Here is a 22,050-nt window from a genome sequence, read left to right on the forward strand (position 1 = left end):
CCTCCCAGCGAGCTGCCTCACCCTCCCCAGAACCTGCTGGCCAGCCTGAACGCGTCGCACAGCCAGGCCGTGAGGCTGTCCTGGGTCCGACCCTTCGACGGAAACAGCCCCGTCCTCTACTACATCGTGGAGGTCTCGGAGAACAGTGAGTAGAGAGCAAGGTTGTCACCGCGAACTGTGACCGGCTTTCCGTCTGCGTCCTCGTGTCGTTAGCAGTGCCTTCTAGCCAGAATCCAGGCCAGTCATGAAATGAGGCTGCCTCATGGGCTTTTGTGTAAAGAGCTCGCTGCAGGGCAGATGGGAGGCAGGTGGGGCCTGGCGCAGGGAGGGAAGCAGTTAGAGGATTGTGGCTAAAGCCCTGCAGATGGCCGTCCACACCGCTGGCCCTGCACAGGTCCAGGGCAGCTGCACACCTGGACTGCAGTAGTGTGCTCCTCAGGCACCCCGAGAACAGAACCCACACCCAAGGATCCCCCACAGCCAAACGGCGGACAGAACCCCAAAGTGAACACTAAAGCCAGGGAGAGACAAGCGCCTCAGAACAGTCCATCATGGAGACTGAAAGGGCGGCCTTCTCAGAAGGAGGAAGGGGTCAGACACAGGCTGTGGGAATGGCGAAGCCAGGGAGGAAGCGGCTGAGACCTGTGCCGTTGAGAAAGCCGCAGCCAATAGCTGTAAGCTGCCGCCAGTCACCAAGTCACCCGTTTGCTGAGATACAACTGACAGGGAGAGAAATACCGAAATCATACTGAGTTTTGACAAATGGTATATACCTACGTCACCCATAAGATACAGTTTCAGCATTCCAGAAAATTCCCTTGTGCCCCCACAATCCTCCTTCAAATGTAACATTCTTCTGCCATCTGTTACCATAGATTAATTATGCTGAACTTTATATAAATATATGGGGTGAAAGAACAATTCTTCAACATGTAATTCAGTCTTCACATTCCTAATTCTTTTTAAAGCATTTTCATTATAATTTGGGTAGAATGTTACAGAGCAGCTTCGTTTTCCACCCAGCCGCTCCGTTTGTTTGGTGACATTCATCGCAGTGGGTGCAGTGTAGCAGCACTGCTCCTGCCGGTGCTCCCCATCCCTCCTCCTCTCCCGGGTCGGCTGCTGCCCTTTTGGTCTCATGGGGTCAGTTGTTTTAAAGAGTGTGTGCCTCCTGCCTGTTTAATTGTTTGGCTGAAAGTTAAACGTATTCCTAATTCCTGAGAGTTTTTTTAATATGTTAGGGAAATTTTAAAGCATATTTTTAAAAGTTAAATTCTTAAAGTCTAATTTATTTGGATTTTAATTGAAGTTAGAATACATTGTTAGATTAATACTGAGAATCTTTTGAATATCAACTCAACAATTTCCACATGTACAATTCAATGATGTTGGTTACATCGTTCCAGTTGTGTCACCTTCCCCTTTGTCCCTTCATGAATTGTCACAAGGTCAACCACACAAAATCAATGCCCCAAGCTTCTCGTTTAACCCTGTGCATCTGTTGCCAACATGATTTCCTAGTCTTTTAAAAGAGTACATCATTCACTCAAGATGGATTATTCTTTTCTGATTAAGTTAAGCTCCTGTTTGGTTTGAAGCTGACTTCAGGGCATAATTTTTATTTCTGTTTTATCTCGGTTTACTGGGTTTTGGAAGGATAGTCATCCAGCCTGAACAGCTCCAGGAAGGATTCCATGAGCATGTGGAGTTCTGTTCCACATTTTCTCCCCTTCTGATCTGGATTCTTCTGAGGCACCTTTAGTTCTTCGGTATTGTGTCCAGGCACCATCTTGTTTTACTTTATTTCATTAGATTGTTCTTTAAATAAGTAAACATTCCGCTTAGAAATATTTGCAGAATTATTCCAACATATGAGCCAACATAGATTTGAAACTTGGGTGTGAGTCACAGATGCCCTGTTCTCCACACAGGTTTTAGGCTTCCATACTTCAAAATTATGCTCCTGACTCAGGAGGAGAACTTCTTCTCTATACATTAAAAACATGCCTTCATCTTCCCTGAAGATGTGCTAGAAGGAGTGTCAACTTGGAAGAATAGCTCTGTAAAGCCTGCTGCCTCTCATGTAAATTGCATACAATAGATTTCTCTTCAGTCTTGATGGAAACAAGGTGTGTTTCTCTGGATGAACTTGTGTGCTTGCTTTTATAACTCTATCTTCTATTACCTCTCTGTTTTGCTCTGGTTGCCAGGAAACTCAACGCTAAATTGAATTCTTAACAAAAGTACCTGACTCGTCCCAGGTGCTTAGACCATCTCTGTCTTCTTTTCCTTAATGGTTTTGGATTGGATGGGCTTTGATTTTTCATTTCTATCATCCTGGTTTGTATACGCTTTCCCTTTAGAATGTTATTTAAGGCCTTTTTACAAGTAAGAAACATCTATACCGCTCTACACACGCGCACACACACGGACCTGGACGGATGATGTAAACATACTTGCAATTTTTTTGTTGTGATAGTGGATGAACGTTTACCACACTACTTGGTTTTCCATTCAACAGCTCGTGCACATTTTCTGTGTTGACATTGACTGAGGCTGATGCAGGACCGTGCAGTGTTTGTTCTGTTCCATGTGGGGTCGCCGTGAGGCAGAGCTGACCAGTCCTCCCTGAATGTGAACCCACTGCTGCAGCCACAGCGCCAGTCCATGACCCTCTGCTTTAATAAGCACGGTATCCTTCTCCAGGGATTGGTCCTCCCTTAGCATGGAACGAAACACAATATACATAATAATATATAGAATAATATCCCCTGTCCCGTAACAATGTAGGAGTCCTGGTTATACAGTGTTAAAGCATCCAGTGGCTCACCTAAAGGTTGGCAGTTCAAATCCCCAAGCTTCTTGGTGGGAGAAAGATGAAGTGTCTTCTTCTGTTAAGATTACCATGTTGGAAACCCCACAGGCAGCTCACCTCTGCCCTGCAGCGTTGCTGTGAGGACTGTTTTGGTTTTGGGTTTTGATCTTTTTCCAAATTATTCCACCACCGTAAGCCTCCAAAAGCCCTGTTGGCCTGCCCTCGTCTCCTCCCTCTGCTGGTGGTTTTTGAGTGCTTTAAGTGAGAGCCAACCCATGGCAGGCCCTACAGTGGGTTTTCAAGGGCAATAAATCGCCCGACAGGAGAGTGCCCAGCTTTCTCCCATGGAGCAGCTGCTGGACTCGAACTGCCTGCCTTTGGGACTGCAGCACCGTTTCTTGCTGCTGGATCACTAGTGCTCCCGCTCGCCTCTGGCAGCCCCTGGTTGTCTCAGGTTCGGGCATGTCTGCTTAGCTCCTGCACGTGAGGTCACGTAGGATTTGTTCTCTTTGGGTATCAACTTAATTTCACTCAGCATGATTTTTTTTATCACGTTTCAAATGACAGACTGCAAGGTGCTCACTGAAGCTACAGCTGTATGACAGGGACACGAAGAGTCTGTCACCAGTGTCCCCCACGAAGTGACTGCTGCCGGCAGCCTGCTGTGTGTCATTCCACAGGGAAGGGAGGCCCACAGGGGACAAAGGGCCTGGAGGAGGCAGGGCAGAGGGTGGCCAGTGAAGGCCGGATGGATGACACCTTCCGGCAGGCGATGCAATGAAAGCAGACTCTCAGTGGGGTTGAGCAGTGGGCGTGGTCTACTTGTCCTGGTGGGAGGTCTACACTGGCTACACAGCAAGAGGCTTGACGCACTTCTAAGGACTGGATTCCCACCCTTTGGGCGTCTGAGGCTGCCAGCTTTATAGGAGGAGGTTGCTGGATTCAAACCACTGACCTTTCCCTTAGCAGCCCAACACGTAATGCGTTACAGCAGCAGGTCTCCGTGTATAAAAGGCAGCATCACTTCCACATTGCTCCGGCCAGGCCCTGAGAGTGTGGCAGCCTGGCTGTGGACACGCAGGTCGGGCACAGGGCACCATGCTCCGCACAGTCAGCCTGGAGCTCCGCCCATGTTTCGAAGAACGTGCTGCTGGCACCATGGGTAGAATGCTGGGCTGCTAACCCCAGAGCAGACAGTTCGAAGCAGCCATCCACTGGCCTTCAGGAGGAAGATGAGGTGGTTGGAACCCACAAAGATTTCCCCGTCCAGCTGGAAGGCTGGGAGCCAGTTCCACTGTGTCCTGCCAGGTCGCTGCTAGTTGGAATCAACTTGGCAGGAGTGGGGGGTGGGCTCTGCTCAGGCTCGGGCCGTCCTGGGTGCCCACCCTCCTCTGTTACTCATTTGCACAGGCCATCCCTGCTTTCTCAGCACGCCTCAGTGATGTTGACAGCAGGTCTGAAGATGACTTCCGTGCTGCTCCGAGCTCCTTCCAGGCTCTCTGGGGAGGGCCGATGGCTGTCACCTCCACAGAGGGACACGTCTGTCCAGGGAGCTCCGTCTCCCCTCTCCCAGGTGTCTTCGTGGACACAGGCCCGTCAGCTGTCTCGCACACGTCTCTCCAGCAGCTCCTTTGCTCTGACGAGGCCCACTCCTCCCTGTCACCACACTTTGCTAAACGTCTCCATTCCCTGACAGCCCTGTGCTGTTAGCTTGCCAAAAAAGCAAAGGGGCTTTGTTCTCGATACTTGAGCTCGCTGTAGTGCTGTCTTTGAGCGGCTCTCACGCTGGCCTTGGAGGGGTCAGGAAGCACACCGGGGCCCATTTCCCACTGGCCTTCTCATGTTGAACTTCCTGCTGAGGGTCCCAGGAACCCTAGTTTTGCTGTGGATAACGCACTTGGCTGTTAACCAAGAGGTCAGCAGTTTGAACCCAGCTGTTCCTTGGGAGAACAATGAGGTGGTCTGCCTGAGTAGTGACCACAGCAATGGACACGCCAGGGTGCTTCTTCTGTGTCCTGGAGGGTCCCGGGAGTCCTGACCCACCCCAGAGGGGAGACTGGTGAGGGGGCTTGTACTTAAAATGGAGGTGTAGAGCTTGTTAACGGCGTTTACTCCGAGAACGTGGTTGGTGGGAGACGCTCCGACGGCCTTCACAGCGACCCGAAAGGTCAGGGTTCACACCCACCGGCTGCTCGGTCCAGGAGGATGAGGCAGCTGCCCTGTCAGCTCACAGCCGGGGAAGCCTCCCGGGAGTTCTCCACTGGAGGGCCAGGAGCTGCATTCAACCCAGCCGCACTGCTGCTGGTTTAGGGGTAGAACAGAGGCAGGCAGACGAGGAGGCCCGTGGGGAGAGGAGGCTGGTGGGAAACCTCACCCCCTTCACGCTGTCCCCATCGCATGCCAGAGTGGCCTCTACAGCATCTAGTTCCCTCGGCGACGGAGTTGTGTCCACGTGTCCTTGGCCTAACTCTACTCTGTGGATGCAGCCCTGATCCGGGTTCCCTCGTGCAGTAGGGTGGGTCATAAGCCAGTCACTTCAGAGGCACAGAAGCCGGAAGGCCAGTGGGAGAGAGAGAGGCCATGTGGGCGTCTCCAGGGCACTGTGACGAGGACCTTCCCCCAGAGTCAGCACCCTGAATTCAGAACTCCAGCCCCCTGTGAGAGGGAGCTCTGACAGCCTAATGGTAAGGAACTGAGCTGCCAACCCCAAGGCACCAGTTCAAGTCGGCCAGCTGCTCTGTGGGGGAGAGATGGACAGTCTCCTCCCGTGTGATTAACTGCCTCTGAAAATCTAGGGGCTCAGTCCTGTAGGTGGTCCTGACTCAACAGTACACAATGGCTAACAGAGAGAGAGAACGTGTCTGCTTGTCGAGGCCACCCTCTGTGTCATAACAGTGCCGGAGACCAAGACACGTGTTTTAAAGAGTGCGATTGGAGTGAAAGTTTGCAGAACGAACTGGCTTCCATTCCCCGCCTCGTGCCCGTTCCGGTAGAGGAGGGCGCCTCCCACCTCCTGCGTGTCTGCTTCCCTGCTTCTTTCCTGCTTTGTGACCTCTCTTAAGCCACCGCTCCCCTTTGGATCTTGTCTGGTTGGTTACCTTACAGACCTGCCTGTCCTTTGGTTGAAAGCTGAACCACAGGGGTGATTTCTGTCCAGCTTCGGGGTGACCAGGGCCACAGCCTCGGGGTTCCCCAGTCTCTGTCAGACCATGAGGATGATCTTGTTTATGATTTTTTGTTTCATTGCGTGTTGCGCTTCACTCACTCAGGGACCTTCAGCTGTGACAGTGTGGAAAGGACAGGGCCATCTCAGGCTCTCACCCTGGGCCCCAGCCTGGCACCCAGGCTCACACCTACCATTGCACAGGGTCTCCTGTCTATGACTGAGTTCCTGGGGAGTGTGGACATCCAGCCCTCCCACCCCCTGGCCCCGGGACCCCCAGCCCACTCAGAGCAACCGGTTGTCTGTGTGGTTCCTTGGTGTCCCAGCCTCAGACAGGCAGGTCTGGGGACCAGGCCTGCAGTTTGGGATACTCAGGCATCAGGATGAAGACCAGGCCTGGATCCTGCGGCCTCATCCCTGGGGAAGACCCCCTTCACACTGTAACCCCACCTGGATCTTGTGCCCTCGTCCCTGGGGAAGACCCCCTTCACACTGTAACCCCACCTGGATCTTGTGCCCTCCCCTTTATAAGTAACCCCACCTGGATCCTGTGGCCTCATCCCTGGGGAAGACCCCCTTTATAAGTAACCCCACCTGGATCCTGTGGCCTCATCCCTGGGGAAGACCCCCTTTATAAGTAACCCCACCTGGAACCTGAAGAGAAGGACCCACCTTTACATTGTAACCCCATCTGGATCCTGGAGCCTCATCCTAGAGAAGGCCCCCGTTTACATTGTAACTCCCCTGGGTCCTGCGGCCTCGTCTTCAGGGAAGGGCCTACTTTACATTGTGACAACCCCTGCATCCTGCAGCCACGTCTTGCAGAAGGCCCCCCAGGACATTGTATATCCTCCCACCCACCTCACGAAGATCCTACAGCCCAGTCCTTAGGAAAGGCCCCCCTTGACATTGTAACCCCCCAGATCCTGCGGCCTCATCCCTGGCCAAGGCCCCCCTTTACCCTGTGGGATACTGAGCAGGTGATGATGTTCATGCCATCAGGCTAATTTCAGTAACTCGTTGAGTTGAACTATAAAACATAAGTTGGAATATAAGAAATTGTTTTAAAAATATTTACATAAATATGATATACACCTAAATTTGTTATTTATTAATTGGTTTGTTATTTATCAATTGGTTTGTTTTTCACGAACTCTATTTTTTCCCTGTGTACTCCCTATTTCCCAAGTTTTTGTTAATGTACTTGGATTACTTTTTCAAATGGAGACAGTGTCGAGGATTGAACCAGTGTGCGTCTGGGTTTTGCAGTGCTGCTGCTGGGTGCTGTCTAGTTGGCTAAGAGTCTTCTGGTCTGTTTCCAGGTAACTGTCTCCAAATTTCCTGGCATAGATGGTGGGCCTCCCCAGTGCTGCCTCTGGTTCTGCAGCACCTCGACTGCTGTTCCATCAGTTGCTGGAGTCGCTCCCCCAGTGCCTTCAGTGCAGGCTGATGTCTTTTGTCAGCACGCTTGCCTGTGTTCTGAGATGGTTCAGCACCAGCCAGTTCTGTTCAGCACAGTGACTGTGGATGCCTCCCTTCTCCTTCTGGTGCTTCCTGCATCACTGAGTTGTTGGTTTTTTCATAGAACCCTTCGTATTGCAACTTGAGGCTCGAATCTGTTCAGCCCGGTGAGCTGGAGGAAGGCTCTTCCCTGTTGGTTTTCTAACTCAAGTCTGTGCGCGTCTTTGTAATGCGTTGCTTCGCCTCTTTGGCTGACAGCCACCTTCTCGTCTGCTCTTATTACTTCCTTTTGCTTTGGCTTGTCTATATCCGAGAGCAAGTTTCCGTCTCTTCAGACACCCATTTCTCGCTTTACCATCGTTGTATTGACCTTTGACTTTCTTCGTGATTGTGTCCTTGGTATCCTCCCATAACTCGCCTGGTGTGGGTTTGATGGAACACTCCGAGGGGCTGTGGTCACATCTTTTGGGACACGTCGACTGTTCTTGGCTAGACTGGGTGGTGTGTTTCGGGAGGATGTGGAGCACTGTCCTCAGCACAGTGTGTCCGGGGGTCATGCTGTCTGCTGGCCGATCACCGCTGGGACTACACTGGCCTTCGAAGGTTGGACAGTTCCTTCATTTGTGTCTGATGGCCGGTGAGCAGCACCTGCCTTGGGCTCTGGTTCGTAGTCTCATCAGAAGAAACAGAGCTGGTTAGAGTTTTGTGGCACATTCCCTCTCCCTTTGTCCACGTCTCACACTGCGATCCCTTCACAGCGGCCCACAACACTCGTGGGGCACCATCTAGTTCTTCTGGTCTCGGGAGGGTGGTCCTTTACCTGAGAAAAACTGATGGGATCCCCAAGGCCAGGACGTAAGACACGTTTATAGCGTGGCATTGAGTTCACCTCCACTCCCACCCCATGGTCCACCGGACAAATGACAGGAGTGTAAGATGAACAGTAACACCAGAGGGGTCCTAACTCCTCAGAACAGTCACCTGGGTGAGAACAAACGGGCAGCGTTTTCCCTGGAGAGAGCTCAGAACATGGAAGGAGAGGGAAGACGGACAGATGGAAGCAGGAGATGGAATGGAGAGCGGGGGAGCCCACTCAAGACACTCAACACTGTGAATCAAAAGGTGTACCAAGTGTTGTGTTGAAAACCAATTTCCTCCTTTCATTACCACCTAAATCAGAATTTTAAAAGTTTTGTGTTTTTCAAAGAAACAATGAAACAGCATTGTACACTCTGCGCGTAGAAAGTGGCCTGGCCTGGGGGAAGGAGAGTCCCATTGGGGACGGCCCCTTGGCCACACACCTCCCCTCCCTCACCCCAGCTTCCTGACTCAATTCAGGGACCTGCCGGATGCTGCAGGCTTGGGCCAGACCACAGCAGCAAAGTGAGGGTCTCGATCCAGCAAGTCACGGGATCTTTGCACGGAGAGCGCTGCACACTGTGCTGTAGGCTGCAAAGGGCTTTGTGCGTCAGGAGGTGTGAGGGCGGCACAGGGTAGAACACGGCTCAGATCTTTGGTTCGGAGGGTCACTGTGAGGCACACTCGACTTGATGGCACCTAACAACAAGGGGTGTGGCCCCTGACTGAAAGGTGAGCAGTGAATCCACCAGGGGTCCACAGGAGCAAGCTGGGCAGGCTCAGAGGCCCACACAGGCTGCGGTGAGCGGTGGGCTGGTTGGGATTTGTGGGTGCCTGGCCGTGAAGATGGCAGTGTTGTGAGAAGAACTGAATCAAGACTGAGGGACACCCCGGGAGCATGCTCCATGCAAGGTTGCTACAAACCTTGAATTTTTAAAAACATCGTAACCGTGAAGTGTCGTAAAGTGAAACATAGTGAAATGTTAAGTCTTCCTGCACTAACAGCAATGAGAAGGACAGAGAACAAGCCCAATTTCTTCCAAGGAAGACAGCCAGCTCCCCCTTCCAGCCAGTGCCCCCTCCCATCAGCTCCCCCTCCCATCAGCCCCCCTGCCGTCAGCACCCCCTCCCAGCCAGCTCCCCCTCCCATCAGCCCCCCTGCTGTCAGCACCCTCTCCCAGCCAGTGCCCCCTCCCGTCAGCAACCCCTCCCAGCCAGCACCCCCTCCCATCAGCTCCCCCTCCCATCTGCCCCCCCAGCCATCAGCCCCCTCCCAGCCAGCGCCCCTCCCGTCAGCTCCCCTCCCATCAGCCCCCCTCCTAGCCAGTGCCCCCTCCCGTCAGCTCCCCCTCCCATCAGCTCCCCTCCCAGCCAGCGCCCCCTCCCCACTCCACCTGCCACCACTCCTTAGTCCTCCTGTGAGATGAGAGTCCTTGGCATCTCTGCCCCAGGGTCCCATTGGCAGCACAGCCCAGCACACGTTGTCGGGTTTTCTGCTTGGGCATTGAGGCGGCCACCTTGGCAGTTCATCATCTGGACATCTGGGTGGGTTCAAACCGCCAACCCGTAGGTTAGTACAGGAGGGCCTCACCAATGCCTTCATGGCTGAGCTCCCTCTGTAACGGGGCGCTGGTTCCCGCTCTCCCCAGGGATCCTGTGGTTACAAACACCAGCCATTCACACTGCCAGTCCTCCTGGCACATTCTTCCCAGAAGTGCTGCCCTTGCCCAGGTGTGTTTAATTAAGAGTGCGGTTAACACCCTGCTGTCCTGGAAGTCTACCTGCTTTCACCAGCAGGTCGAGTGAAGGAGTGATTAAACCTGGTGGGTCTGGGTACTGAAGTGCAGAGAGATTAGCGACTCTGTGAAGGAGGCTTGTTTGAGAGCCGCTGGCAAGTCTGAAACCTCTTCCTCTTAGAGATCAGAGAAGCAGGAAGAAACCCTGGAGGGGAGGGAAAACCCCACAACCCTTGGTGGGACTCCTGCCTTTATCCAGACTCTTCCAGCCGGAAGGAGAGCACCCAGTGGGCCTCCTTTGTGAGGCCCAGAGAGGACCCTTTAAGGGAATCTTGCATATTGATTGCTAGGAACAGACTCACTATTTAAATTTTAACCATCAAGCTCACAATTCGAGGCCTATAAAGGAGCAAATACTTCCCGAGACTCCCTCCTTCTTTTTATGGTGAAGATCAGGGAGCCCCGGAGACGGAGCGGGTTCATTTGTATTAGTTTTCCGTTTAATCTCGCTTCTTGCCAGATCTTTTATCTTCAAGTAGGAGAAGTGAAGGAATAAATAAAGAACTCTATAGACGCAACCTCAGGGCTGCACTGAGCCCCAAGGTGCGGAGGAGATTAATAGATCTCGTTGTCAAATCAAAGTGTTCGCAGGATCCCAGGCTTGGGCTGTGTTATTCAAGAGCGGCGCGCACATCAGGCAATTGATGGAGAACCACGTTGGGCAGAGATGGCGAGGTGTGTCTCGGGGACAGCACTGGAAGGGGACGCCGCTGAGCAGTCTCTAAGTCTGTGCTGTTGCCATGGCCAGAGATCATGCAGCAGATGAAAGCCAGTCCTCTCGTACGCAGAAGTCTCCGTGACACATAAAGTGCACCGGACCCACAGTGTCCTTCGTAGCTTCTTATGCAGATGACACTAAGTCATCTTGCTTGCGGGAAGTGTGGAGCACTTTAAGTCCTTGTTGTGAAACATCAAACACTGCAGCGTTCAATACAGATTGCATCTCAGTGTCAAGAAAACGAAAATCCTCACCAGTGGACCAACAGGCAACATCCTGATAGATGGAGAAAAGATTGAAACTGTCAATGACTTCATCTTACTTGGATCCACCATCAATGAACTTGGTGCCAGCCGTCAAGGGATCAGAAAGTGTGTTGCACTGGGAACATCTGTAGTCCGAGACCTCTCCAAATTGTTGAGGAGCAATGATGTCAGTTTGAGGACTAAGGTCTGCCTGATTCAGGCCATGATCCTTTCAATCACTTGTTACTCATCTGAAAGCTAGACTGTGAATAAGGATGACAAGGGAGGGTTGATGTCTTTGAGCTGTGGTGTTGGAGCAGAGTACTGCGTATCCCATGGACTGCCGAAAGAACACACATTTCATGGAGAAGGTGATCTGAGATTGTGAAGATGGCACAGGACGGGCCAGGGTTCAGGTCTGTTGTTCCTGGTTCTCTATGAGTCGTACTGGACTCGATGGCACCAGGCAGCAGGAGCATATGTGTGTGAGAGACGTGTTGAAATGAGAGCAGCCAGAGGGCTCTATGGAGGCCAGAGCTGCGCCTCACACACGTCAGATGTGTAGCCAGGAGAGGCTGTTCCTGGGGAAGCGACATCCTGCTACAAAAGGTCAGGAAAAGAAAGAAGACGCCTCCGTGGATTGGACCGGCACAGGGACTGCGGCCTTGGAAGAAGTGTAGGGAGCGAGCCTCCTAGAAGCAAGGGTCACAGGTCAATTCATCTCCTGTTCCTTGGGCAAGTTAAGAGAGGCCAGTGCCCGGAGGGAGGTATTTGCTTGGAAAAGAAGCAGGTCAGCAAACAAGACGACTGTCACAGAGATGGACTGACGGAGAGATTGTAACAGTGGATTTAAGCACAGAGGAGGTTGTGTGCGCAGAGCAGCACAGGCAGGGGCCTTGTGGTCCATAAGGTCACTCAGAGTAGGAGCTGGCCTGACACACTGGGGCCCAGCGGACTGTGTGACCGTGCTGTGCTGAGTGTGCGAAGAGAAGGAACAGGAAAAACGACCGTGAGCACATCAGGGGCTAATGGCCATCATCATTAAGGCAGGGAGGGTGCAGTTGGGGTGTTCACGGAGAACAAGACAAACTTGTATTCCTGAGCTGGTTGATGGTAAATTGAACTAAGACGTGGGTGTCAGATGTCAAGACAAGAAGGTGCTATTTTCTGTGGATCTAGTCAGGAAGTCTTAGTACTTAAGATCCAGGGTCCAGCCCTTTCCCTTTTCTAATTAAGTTGCTTCAGCCAACAGATTATGACAACTGTACTTTTGACTTCTGCTCGATATGAAACAACTGTCCTTCCCATTCTGTTGTTGTGAGATCTGAAGAAGAGGAGTAGGTGATACGCTTTACTGAGGGTTCTGTCCACCAGCGCCCCAGGAGCGGCAGCAGATGGCTCTCTCAGGGGAGAATGTTCAAGGTGTAATGTTCTAGAGAGGGGATATTTACAGACTTGGGGAAGGCAGCAGCAGAACTGACACATGTGTGCTTAGAGGGGAGAGCAGGGGTTTGCAACCACACTGGAAAGAGCGTGTCCTGGTCAGCTAGTGTTATGCTAATAGAAACACCACAGTGGGTGTCTAGTCTGTCACAGTTTAGGAGGCTTGACAGCCAAGTTCAGGCCATCAAGTCCAGAGCATGGCGTTCTCTGCGAGCTCTAGGGGTTCTTGTCTCCTTTCACCATGTGAGAAGCCTTCCCTGGGTCTAGGAAGTTCTCAGGGCAGTGACCCCAGCTCCCGAGAGCGCTGCACTCCTGGCTCCCCTTTCCCGGTCTTACCGATTATCCCTGACCTCTGCTTTTCTAGTTAAACCCTTTTCTATCTCCAAAGAGGTTGCTTTAAAACACAACCTAGTCCTGTATAATGCATTCTGCCTCATTAATATAATAACAAGAACAGACCCCTGCCCCTGCCTTCACGTCAACTCCCAGCCTTGTTCCGGTTCTAGTTCAGTTCTTCGGCTGAACCCTGAGGCTGTAAATCATTATGGGAGGAGACAACTCATCTTTGTCTTGCAGGGTGACTGGAGGTTTGAACCTTCAATCCTTTGATTGGCCGTCCAGCACATAGACATTATGCCACCAGTGTCCCTTCCTCGCCATCTTGGAGATGAGGATTTGCGTGACACCCCAGAGTGGAGGCTAGTTCCTTAATATTCCGTAATGCTAAGAGCTACGCTCTGGCCAGGCTGACAGGTTTCTGAGGGAGAAGTTCAGTCCACAACAGAGAGATTGGATTGAGAAGCCACCAGAGAAGCACATGGCCTTTGGTTGGAGGGCACAGGTGGTCTGTGGGTGAAAAGCCTCGTTTCACTCTCTTCCCTCCTTCAGGCTTTATGAGGACCAGAGGGCAGGAAGTCCCTGTCACAGCTCACAGGCGTCCTCCAGGGTCCAGGGCAGGGTGGGGACATGGAGAGTAGAATTGTCCAGCGCCAGGCCCACGACTGTGGGCCAGGCTTTGTGCTCAACCACTGCACATGCATAGTCTGATGCCATGCTCTTGCCATTCTTGGGAGGTGACGTACACGGCACCATGTTTTCAAATGAAGCTCAAACAATATCTAGCTGTCAGTGGGTGAGCTCAGAGCCACCTCCTGGTCTCCACATTTCATCTGCTGCAGGCAGAACGCAGAGGGATTGAGGGTCTGGGTCCAGACTACGGAAAAAGCGATTATCATAGTGAGACAAGTCACATGACTTCTGATGTTGCTGGCTCCCTAGTGCATCGAAAAAGTATGCTTACACATAACTTCATCTACCGAGGAGCCCTGGTGGCCTCTGCCTAACCTATCAGCCTGCTCATTGAAAGGCCAGCAATTCCACTCCACCAGCTGAGCCTCGCAGGAAGGATTCACAACCTCGGAAGCCCAACGGAGGGTCACTGTGAGTTAGAGCAACAGGATAGGAGTGAGGTAGGGACGGCAGTTAAGTGCTCTCAGGTCAAGGACCACTCAGAGCAGGCCCATGGACAAGAGGTCTGAGCTCGGTCCTGTCCTGTTCTCCTCCTCATCCTCGGCACATTTGAGTCCATTACCGCAGACACCACACTGTTCCATCCTGTGGAGGGCCTTCCTCTCCTTCACTGACCCTCCACTTTCCAAACATGATGTCCTTTTCCAAGGAATAGCTTCTCCTAATAACACATCCAAAAGGTGTAAGATGAAGCTTCCCCACCTTTGGCTCCAAGGAACATTCTGGTTGCACTTTCTCTAAGACTTACCTGTTTGTTCTTTTGGCCGTCCATGGGATATTCGGCACTCTCCGTAACACCACAGCTCCAATGCATCCTTATTCTCCTCTCGTCCTTATTAATTGTCTAGCTCTCAGATGCATAGCAGGCGATTGGGAAGACTGTGGCTTAAATCAGATGTCCCTTAGTCTTTAGACTGACATCATTGCTCTTCAGAACTCTGTAGCTATCCCTGCTAGCAGTTTTCCCCAATGTTCTATGTCTCCCAATCTCTTGACCGCTGTTACCAATCGTATTGACTATGGATCCAAGAAAGATGAAATAGCTGACAATTTCAGTCTTTCTCCATCGATCATGTTTTTATCTATTGATCCAGTGGTAAGGATTTTTTTTCTCTACGTTGAAATGTAATCCGTACTGAAAGCTGTAATTCATATTTGAAAACACTATAACAATTCAGAGGTGGGAATAGTCCATCAAATATGCAGTATTGTGATGCTGGTTGGTGCCTCTGGATTAATTCTGACTCCCCCTTAGTGACCCTGTGAGCAATAGAGCGAAACCTTGACTTACCTCTTGCTCCGCCTTTCTCAAACCCACCGCAGCTGCTGTGTTAACCCAGCTTGAAATGTGAACATTAACAAAATACAGACCGAGACACAAAGCAAGCACGTGCTGCTGGGAAATGGAGCCATTAGACTCGCGCTATGCAGGGATGCTGCAGACCTTTAATTTGTAAAACTCGCAGAAACCCAACCAAAACACAGAAAAATGTGTATCCACATTGTGCATGAGACCCAGCACCACCGAGTCGGTTCCAGCTCCTGCTGCCCTCCACCGGGCTTCTGAGCCTGCAAATCTTCATGGAAGCAGACGGCCATCCTTCTCCTGAGGAGCGGCTGGTGGGTTCAGACTATGAACCTTTTGATTAGCAGCCCAGCACTCACACTGTTATGCCACCAGGGCAAAGTGGGGGACAAGCAAATCTCAATCAGATGAGGTGTGTTGTGCTACTGCCCCACATTCGCAGACAAAACAAAGTCAAGGAACCATGGACTCCTGACCTGCCACACGTGTTGTCTACTATATAGCTATTGTCTTAACAATCAACAGTCGTCCTGTTAAAGCTTGCCTTGGCGTGGAGAGGCCCTGGTTCGTCCCATCCAAGGCCAAGTTCCACGGTGCAGGAAAGGCTGTTCCGTCATGCACGTTGACACATGTCCCCTCTGTAAGAGGCCTGCGTAGATAACCAGATCAGCAAGAGGTGTTTGATCGCAGAAAAAAGCCCGTAGCTTCAACTATGAAGCAGAAAATTGGGGTGATTTTCTCCATGGTTAACTGGAGGTTCAGACATGGCATTTGTTAGGGGACAGGAGGAGGGCTGCTGTCCAGGAACACGTAGATTATATGTACGACTGAATGTGCAGAGCCGGGACACTGCCACGCGTGGCTGGCCGCGTGGACTCCCCTCCCTGGAAGCCATTTCTGGCATCAGTTGTATTTGGAATAGTGAGTGCTCCAAGCTCTAACACAGCTGGTAGCACACCTCAGAGGGCTGAGCTTTCTGTGTCACATCTGAGCTGCCAGTGTCTCGGTGTGGATGAACAGGTGTCACCAGGATCTCCTTTCTCTGGGACTTCTGGTGGCTAGAGGGGGGCTAGCGATGAATGTGGTTCTCAAGTTGAGTCCTTGGGCCGCTCACAGCCGGCCCTGCAGCAGGTTTTCTGAGGCGGTAGACCACAGGGGACGCTGCCCATCTTTCCCAGAGCCACTGGTGGATTCGAACCACCAGAGACGTGGGCTTTTTAGTTAGTGGTGCAGCTCATATTCTGTGGACTGTGCCATATGGACAGAGCTCACTCATGCCACACTGGGGCAGTAACATGTCACCAATGCATCCAGCTGCAGCCAGATTTCTATTGTGACATATTAGAAACCAAAGATAATTAATGGGAAATTATCTGCAAGTGGTGTTGATAAACAGACCAAAATCTAAAAGAAAAAATTACCATTCTCTGGTGTTTCATACGATTTCAGAGTTCCTGATCCCTATAAATAATAATCTTTGACTGGGTCGTTTTCTAATCATTGCAGCCAGACCTGCGAGAAAGTCACATGGTGCCATTGATTAAAATAAGGCTAACCTTGAAAATGTGATTGTTTTGTTGTTGTAGTGTAGCAGTGTAACTTTGACATGATCATGTAGTTGTGACTTTATAACCCCTGCGTTGACAGTGAGCGTGTCCGCGTCTGACTGGAGGACCCCCCGCCTGTAACAGACCTGCCTGGTCTGCCCACGCACACAGGTTCTACAGGGCTCACGCTCAGGACTGCAGCCCCTCTGCTGGGCCAGCTCACTGAGGAGCTGCCTTTCTTTTCTAGACCCTCTGCTTTCCAGACATGACAGCCTTTTCTAAGACCGAACGTCCTGCTAACATGATCTGAGTGCATGACATAAATTCTCACTGTCCTTCCAAGAAGCTCTCTGACTATATATCGTTAGCTGTTTCTTTCCCTAAACTCTGTGTGTGTGTGTAAAGTAGCCTTTTCTTGTGGGAGGGAGCAGGCATGGGGAGGAGAGAAGTTCCCGGCAGGCAGGCCTCGCAGGCCCCTTCCAGCAGAGCCACAGGGCGGGCGTGCAGCGGGGCCGCAAGCAGAAGGCTCCGCACACAGCCCATCTGCCTCCATCACGCTCATTTCCTCCTTTATTAAAATGTTAATGAATATAGTTTTTATTTATCAGTCAGCAGCATGTGCGGCATTCCATTTCTGGGAGCAGATAAGCAATTTGCCCAACCGTGGGCATCCACGGCGGTGTTGCTCCCTCCACCACACAGAACAGAAGACTTCGGAGTCTGTGGGTTGAGATGGGTAGATGGGAGTTGAATGAAATGATGCCTTTCCTTGGTGGCGGCAGCACAGCGAGAGAAGTGGGACATCGAGTCTCACCGCAGGCACCATGGCGCAGGCCGGTGCCCGTGGCATCAGTGTGCACCTGCCGCATGGGGTACCACCTCAGTCTCTGGGGCTGCCTGGGTGGTGTCTCAGGAAATACAGGTGTTGTGGCTGGGTGTTGGGAACAACACAGCACAACAGGCCGTGGTCCAGCGGTTTCTGCTTGGACCACACCCTCGACTGATGGCTCTCCTCCAGACGTGCCACCCTCCTGCCCTCCTTTTCCCGACCCTTCCTCCCCCATTAACACAAACTTCTACCCCAAAAGCTTCCCGTCGGACCCTCTGAGCTGCTGTTGCCAATGTGACCCAATGTAGATCGTGGTACACGCAGTGGGTGACATGTCAGGCTGACGGGTCCGCAGTGCGAGTCCTCGGCCCGCTGAGCAGGTGGTGGGCAGCGTGTGAACATCTACAGCCTTGGAGCCCCGGGGACAGCTGCTCCAGCTCAGGAAGAGAGGGCCATGGTTACTGTACGCGGCTGCACAGAAGTCACTGGTTCAAACCCAGCAGGAGGTCTGGTGTTAGCCAAAGGCTGGTGGTTCACACCCACCCATAGCTCCTTCGGAGAAAACGGAGGCAGTGTGCTTCCACACAGATTTTCAGACTTGAACCCTGTGTGGATTCCCTCCACGTGCTGGGCTGATGCAGTGACACCAGCAGTGAGCTCATTGAGCCCAGCAGAGAGGGTGAGGTGGACACAGGATGTGCACGTGTGCTGTGTGGGGCTGTCGTGTGCCAGTCTGCTCGGGGGCACCTAACCGCAACAGGGTCACTGTGCATTGGGACCAGCTCAGTGGCAGAAGAATTAGATCATTTTTAAAAGAGCTTAACGCTTCAGACAAACCTCCTTGCCTTCCTTCGCTCTCCGCCTTTGCGTCTGTTCTGACTCAGCGACCACCACTGGGTTCCCAGGCGGCAAATCTTGATGAGACAAAGGCTCTTCTCTCAGAGCTGCTGGTGGATTTGAACCCTGGAGACCTGCAGCCTTTCAGTTACCAGCAGTCTGCCCATCGCTGCACTTCAGAACTCTGCCCACTCTTGACTGTTGTTGTTAGGGGCCATTGAGTTGACACTGACTCCTAGTGACCACAGCGGAGAGCCTGCCCTGCCTGCTCTGTCCCCATGGTCCTCATGCCATCAGGACAGCCCCTGGGCCAGTCCATCCTGCCAGTCAGACTAAGCTGGTGTTTGGTGTGAGGCAGCCCTGAGGGCAGTGTGTGGTTTAAGGGTAGAGATGATCTGAGGGTTGGTTGCAGGCCATCAGCATCCAGGGATCCAGAGTCTGGCTTCCTCGGGAGGCTGGCCTTCTGGAGGGACTGTCTCTGTCCCCCCTCCTTGTGTGGCTGCACTCACGTGGGCTCTTGTCTGTCCTGCTTCCTTCTGCAGACTCTCCGTGGAAGGTCCATCTGTCCAGTGTTGGCCCTGAGATGACCGAGGTCACTGTGAGTGGCCTGACCCCCGCGCGCACCTACCAGTTCCGAGTGTGCGCTGTCAACCAAGTGGGCAAGGGCCAGTACAGCGCGGAGACCAGCAGGTGCTGTGGACGGGCCCGCGGTGTCTGGGCGGTGTGTCCGTGGCAGGTGGGGGGCGGTCTGCGTGGTGTCCTGGGAGGGGAGTAACACCGGCACAGATGGCACAGACTTGAGCAGCCTGGCCCAGGGCGGAGCGCAGGGCAGCAGTCGGCCTGGACAGGTCCCCTCGTTGCTCTGAGGAGAGTTCTGTGGCTCCTCCCACGGTGCTCTAGTTGGGCCCACAGTAACTGCTGACCTCGCACAGCCCTCTGTGTCCTCGAGCTAAGTGCTTAAGCGTCCCCCTGTCCTTAGCTGTCCTGCCAGCAGGGGGGAGACAGGCCACCTTATAGCGGAATGAGTCTCGGGTTTGCGCTTCCAGGTCTCTGCCCCACGTAGCACCTGCGCTCACCTGTCCAGGGTCAGGTGTGAAAAGAGCTTCATCAGATGCCACGCGCCCTCCCTCGCCTGCCTGGCATTCCCTGGCTTCGGTGGCACAGCAGGAGAGATCCCAATGTCCTGTTGTTCCCCAGTGTACGGGAGCTGGCTGGGGACAATTTTGAGGTCCTCACAGATGGCACCTGAGCCACTCTCATGGGCTCATCATCTTCCCAGGGCGGAGGTGCCGCAGGTCACTGGGACCCTGGGAGGCCCTCCCTCCAGCCAAGCCTTGCTGCTGCCTGTGTGCCATCGAGTCAGGACCGAGCCCTAGCTGACTCCCAGCGAGTTTTCAGAGGCAGTAAACCACATGGGAGGAGATTGCCCATCTCTCTCCCACGGAGCAGCGGGTGGATTTGAACTGTGTACTTTTGTACTGGCAGTGCAGTTCGTTACCACTGAGCCACCAGAGCTCCCTCCTGGCCTTGCTGATTTCTACCCCTTGGGCTTGTTTAAATGTTCCATGCAGTTGTTTCTGTTGGGTCAGCTAGGGGGTTGGCTCTTCTTGAGACCTGATTTGAGCAAACCAGCTGACTGAATGTGTTTGGACGTGGCATTGTTTGGGAGGGTGGCACAGGATAGGACAGGGTTTGTTCAGAGAGTCTGGCAACAGCAGCAACAGCAGCAGCTGGCTCGAGCCATGATAGGACTGAGACAGAGGAGCGGTCTTCGTTTCCTGACACTGACCTCTTCCCTGCACCTGACTTTTATTTCCAGGTTGGTGTTGCCTGAGGAACCACCTAGTGCTCCCCCAAAAAACATAGTGGCCAGTGGGCGTACCAACCAGTCCATCATGGTGCAGTGGCAGCCGCCCCCCGAAACTGAGCACAATGGGGTGCTCCGTGGCTACATCCTCAGGCAAGTCTCCTGTTCTTGGCCCCTTGTAGATGCTTGTGGCAAAGGGCCTGTGAGCCACTTTGTTGAGGAGCAGATACAAATGTGGCTGGCAATCAAGGGAGTCCCCTCAGGAGGGGGACTCTAGGGAGAGTGATGACCGAGGCCACTTGATGCCCCCACGCCAGTGTGGACAACTGTCCTGGGAACTGTGCGTCCGGTCGGGGTGTTCTGTGTGGGTGGGAGACTCATCTGTTAAAAGCCCAAACCTTCCCCCTCCCTGCTGTCAGAACCCACTTCTAACCGACCCTTCAGGGATCTCCAGGGCTGTAACTTGCACAGGAGGAGATTGTCTGCCGTCTGCCTCGGAGCTGCTAGTGGATTCGAGCCACCAGAGAGGCACAGCCTTGGGGTGAGCAGCGCAGGTCCCTCCAGACGATGCCCTCGGAGCTCAGGAAGACTGATTCAGTTGCTGTGTCGCTTAGCATCACCGGCTCCGAAGAGTTTTCAGGGGGATAAAGAATATTAATATTTTTTTCTTTTCACCTGAAATGTCCTGTCTTGAGGTGTGAGCATGGCGCTTGGTACCTTCCGAGGCACAGAGCAGGACAGACCCCCACATCTGCAGGCAGAATTGGCCAAGAGGGCAGCTTGCTGAAGATGATTGCAGGTGGTGGGGTTCCAGGTTCGAAGGGTGTGCCCCTGGCTGCAGCCTTAGCTTGTGGTATGTCACCCACTGTGCCCCAAGGCCCTTTAACGACCTGCATGGGGTCACACTGGCAACAGCAACTCAGCGGCTTAGACGGGAAGCTGTTTCTGGACTCAGTAGATGAGGACACATGCCGGTACCCCTTCCCCCAATCAGTGCTTTAACGGGGGCCTCTCAGCTGCTGCTGCCTCTTTTCTCAGTGAGCCAAGGATGGGTCCCCCGGCCAAAGCTGTCTAGTGAGGACCTTAAAAGTCAGCCCACGAAGCCGGTGGGGTGCGAGTGGCCTCATAAAATCCCTCTGAAGTTCTAAGGCCCCCGGCTCCGTTTTGGGGGATTATGGCCATTAAAGGCGTTTCCAGGGCGGCCTCATGGAGCTGAGTGCCAGGGAACAGGGCATCTGTGTTTCAGGGACTTAAATCGAGCAAGGCCCTGAATAAGGATGCTCCACACGGCCGGTGGGCATCAGAGATTGCAGAAATTAAAGAGCCGTGCGAGGCGAACGCCTTGGCAACATCTCCACAATTACCCTCCGGTCTGCAAATCAGAGCTCTGTTTGCAAGCTTGCGTCCTGGGGCACCGGCCTGGTGTCAGCCGGCTCAGCGCTGAAGAAGCCACACAGCGAATAAATCACCCCGCGGCCGGCGAGAGAAGTGGTCAGGATGTGTGCGCGGTCATAAAATATGGATATAATGGCCGGCTGTTTCTCTGCGAGGAGCGTAGGGGTTATGTCCCTTAAAAACATTCTCCTGATTATTCCCACGTAAAAAAATCATCTTGTTCTGGCCGAGACGGTCTCCTGGGCAACAAATCCTACCAGTGGGAAGAGGGCGCCAGCCCCCGTCATCTGTCACAGTGACCTTTCCAGAGGCCCTGTGACCAGTACAGGAGCACCTGAATCCCAGACAGTCGGTCACTTGCCTCTCCCCACACAACGGGCCACCTGCCTCCCCCGACACGACGGGTCACCTGCCTCTCCACACACGACGGGCCATCTGCCTCCCCACACACGACGGGCCACCCGCCTCCCCCGACACGACGGGCCACCTGCCTCCCCTCACACGACGGGCCATCTGCCTCTCCACACACGACGGGTCACCTGCCTCCCCACACACGACGGGTCACCTGCCTCCCCACACACGACGGGTCACCCGCCTCCCCCGACACGACGGGCCACCTGCCTCCCCCCACATGACAGGTCACCCGCCTCCCCCCACACTATGGGCCACCTGCCTCCCCACACACGACGGGCCATCTGCCTCCCCCGACACGACGGGTCACCTGCCTCTTCACACACGATGGGTCACCTGCCTCTCCCCACACGACGGGTCACCTGCCTCCCCACACACGACGGGTCACCC

At 53.2% G+C, this 22,050-nt stretch overlaps 1 protein-coding gene across 1 annotated transcript in view; it reads left to right on the plus strand.

The window, feature by feature from the left end:
* SDK1 (sidekick cell adhesion molecule 1) overlaps positions 1-22,050 on the plus strand; it is a 613,965-nt gene that overhangs the window by 426,071 nt on the left and 165,844 nt on the right. The window contains exons 14-16 of the mRNA XM_006889744.1: positions 9-145; positions 18,590-18,737; positions 19,867-20,007. Of these exons, the coding sequence (XP_006889806.1) occupies positions 9-145; positions 18,590-18,737; positions 19,867-20,007 (426 nt within the window). The remainder of the gene's footprint in view (positions 1-8; positions 146-18,589; positions 18,738-19,866; positions 20,008-22,050) is intronic.

Source organism: Elephantulus edwardii, unplaced genomic scaffold (assembly GCF_000299155.1).
Source record: "Elephantulus edwardii isolate Elephantulus edwardi_28Jun2011 unplaced genomic scaffold, EleEdw1.0 scaffold00080, whole genome shotgun sequence".
Classification (NCBI taxonomy): domain Eukaryota; kingdom Metazoa; phylum Chordata; class Mammalia; order Macroscelidea; family Macroscelididae; genus Elephantulus; species Elephantulus edwardii.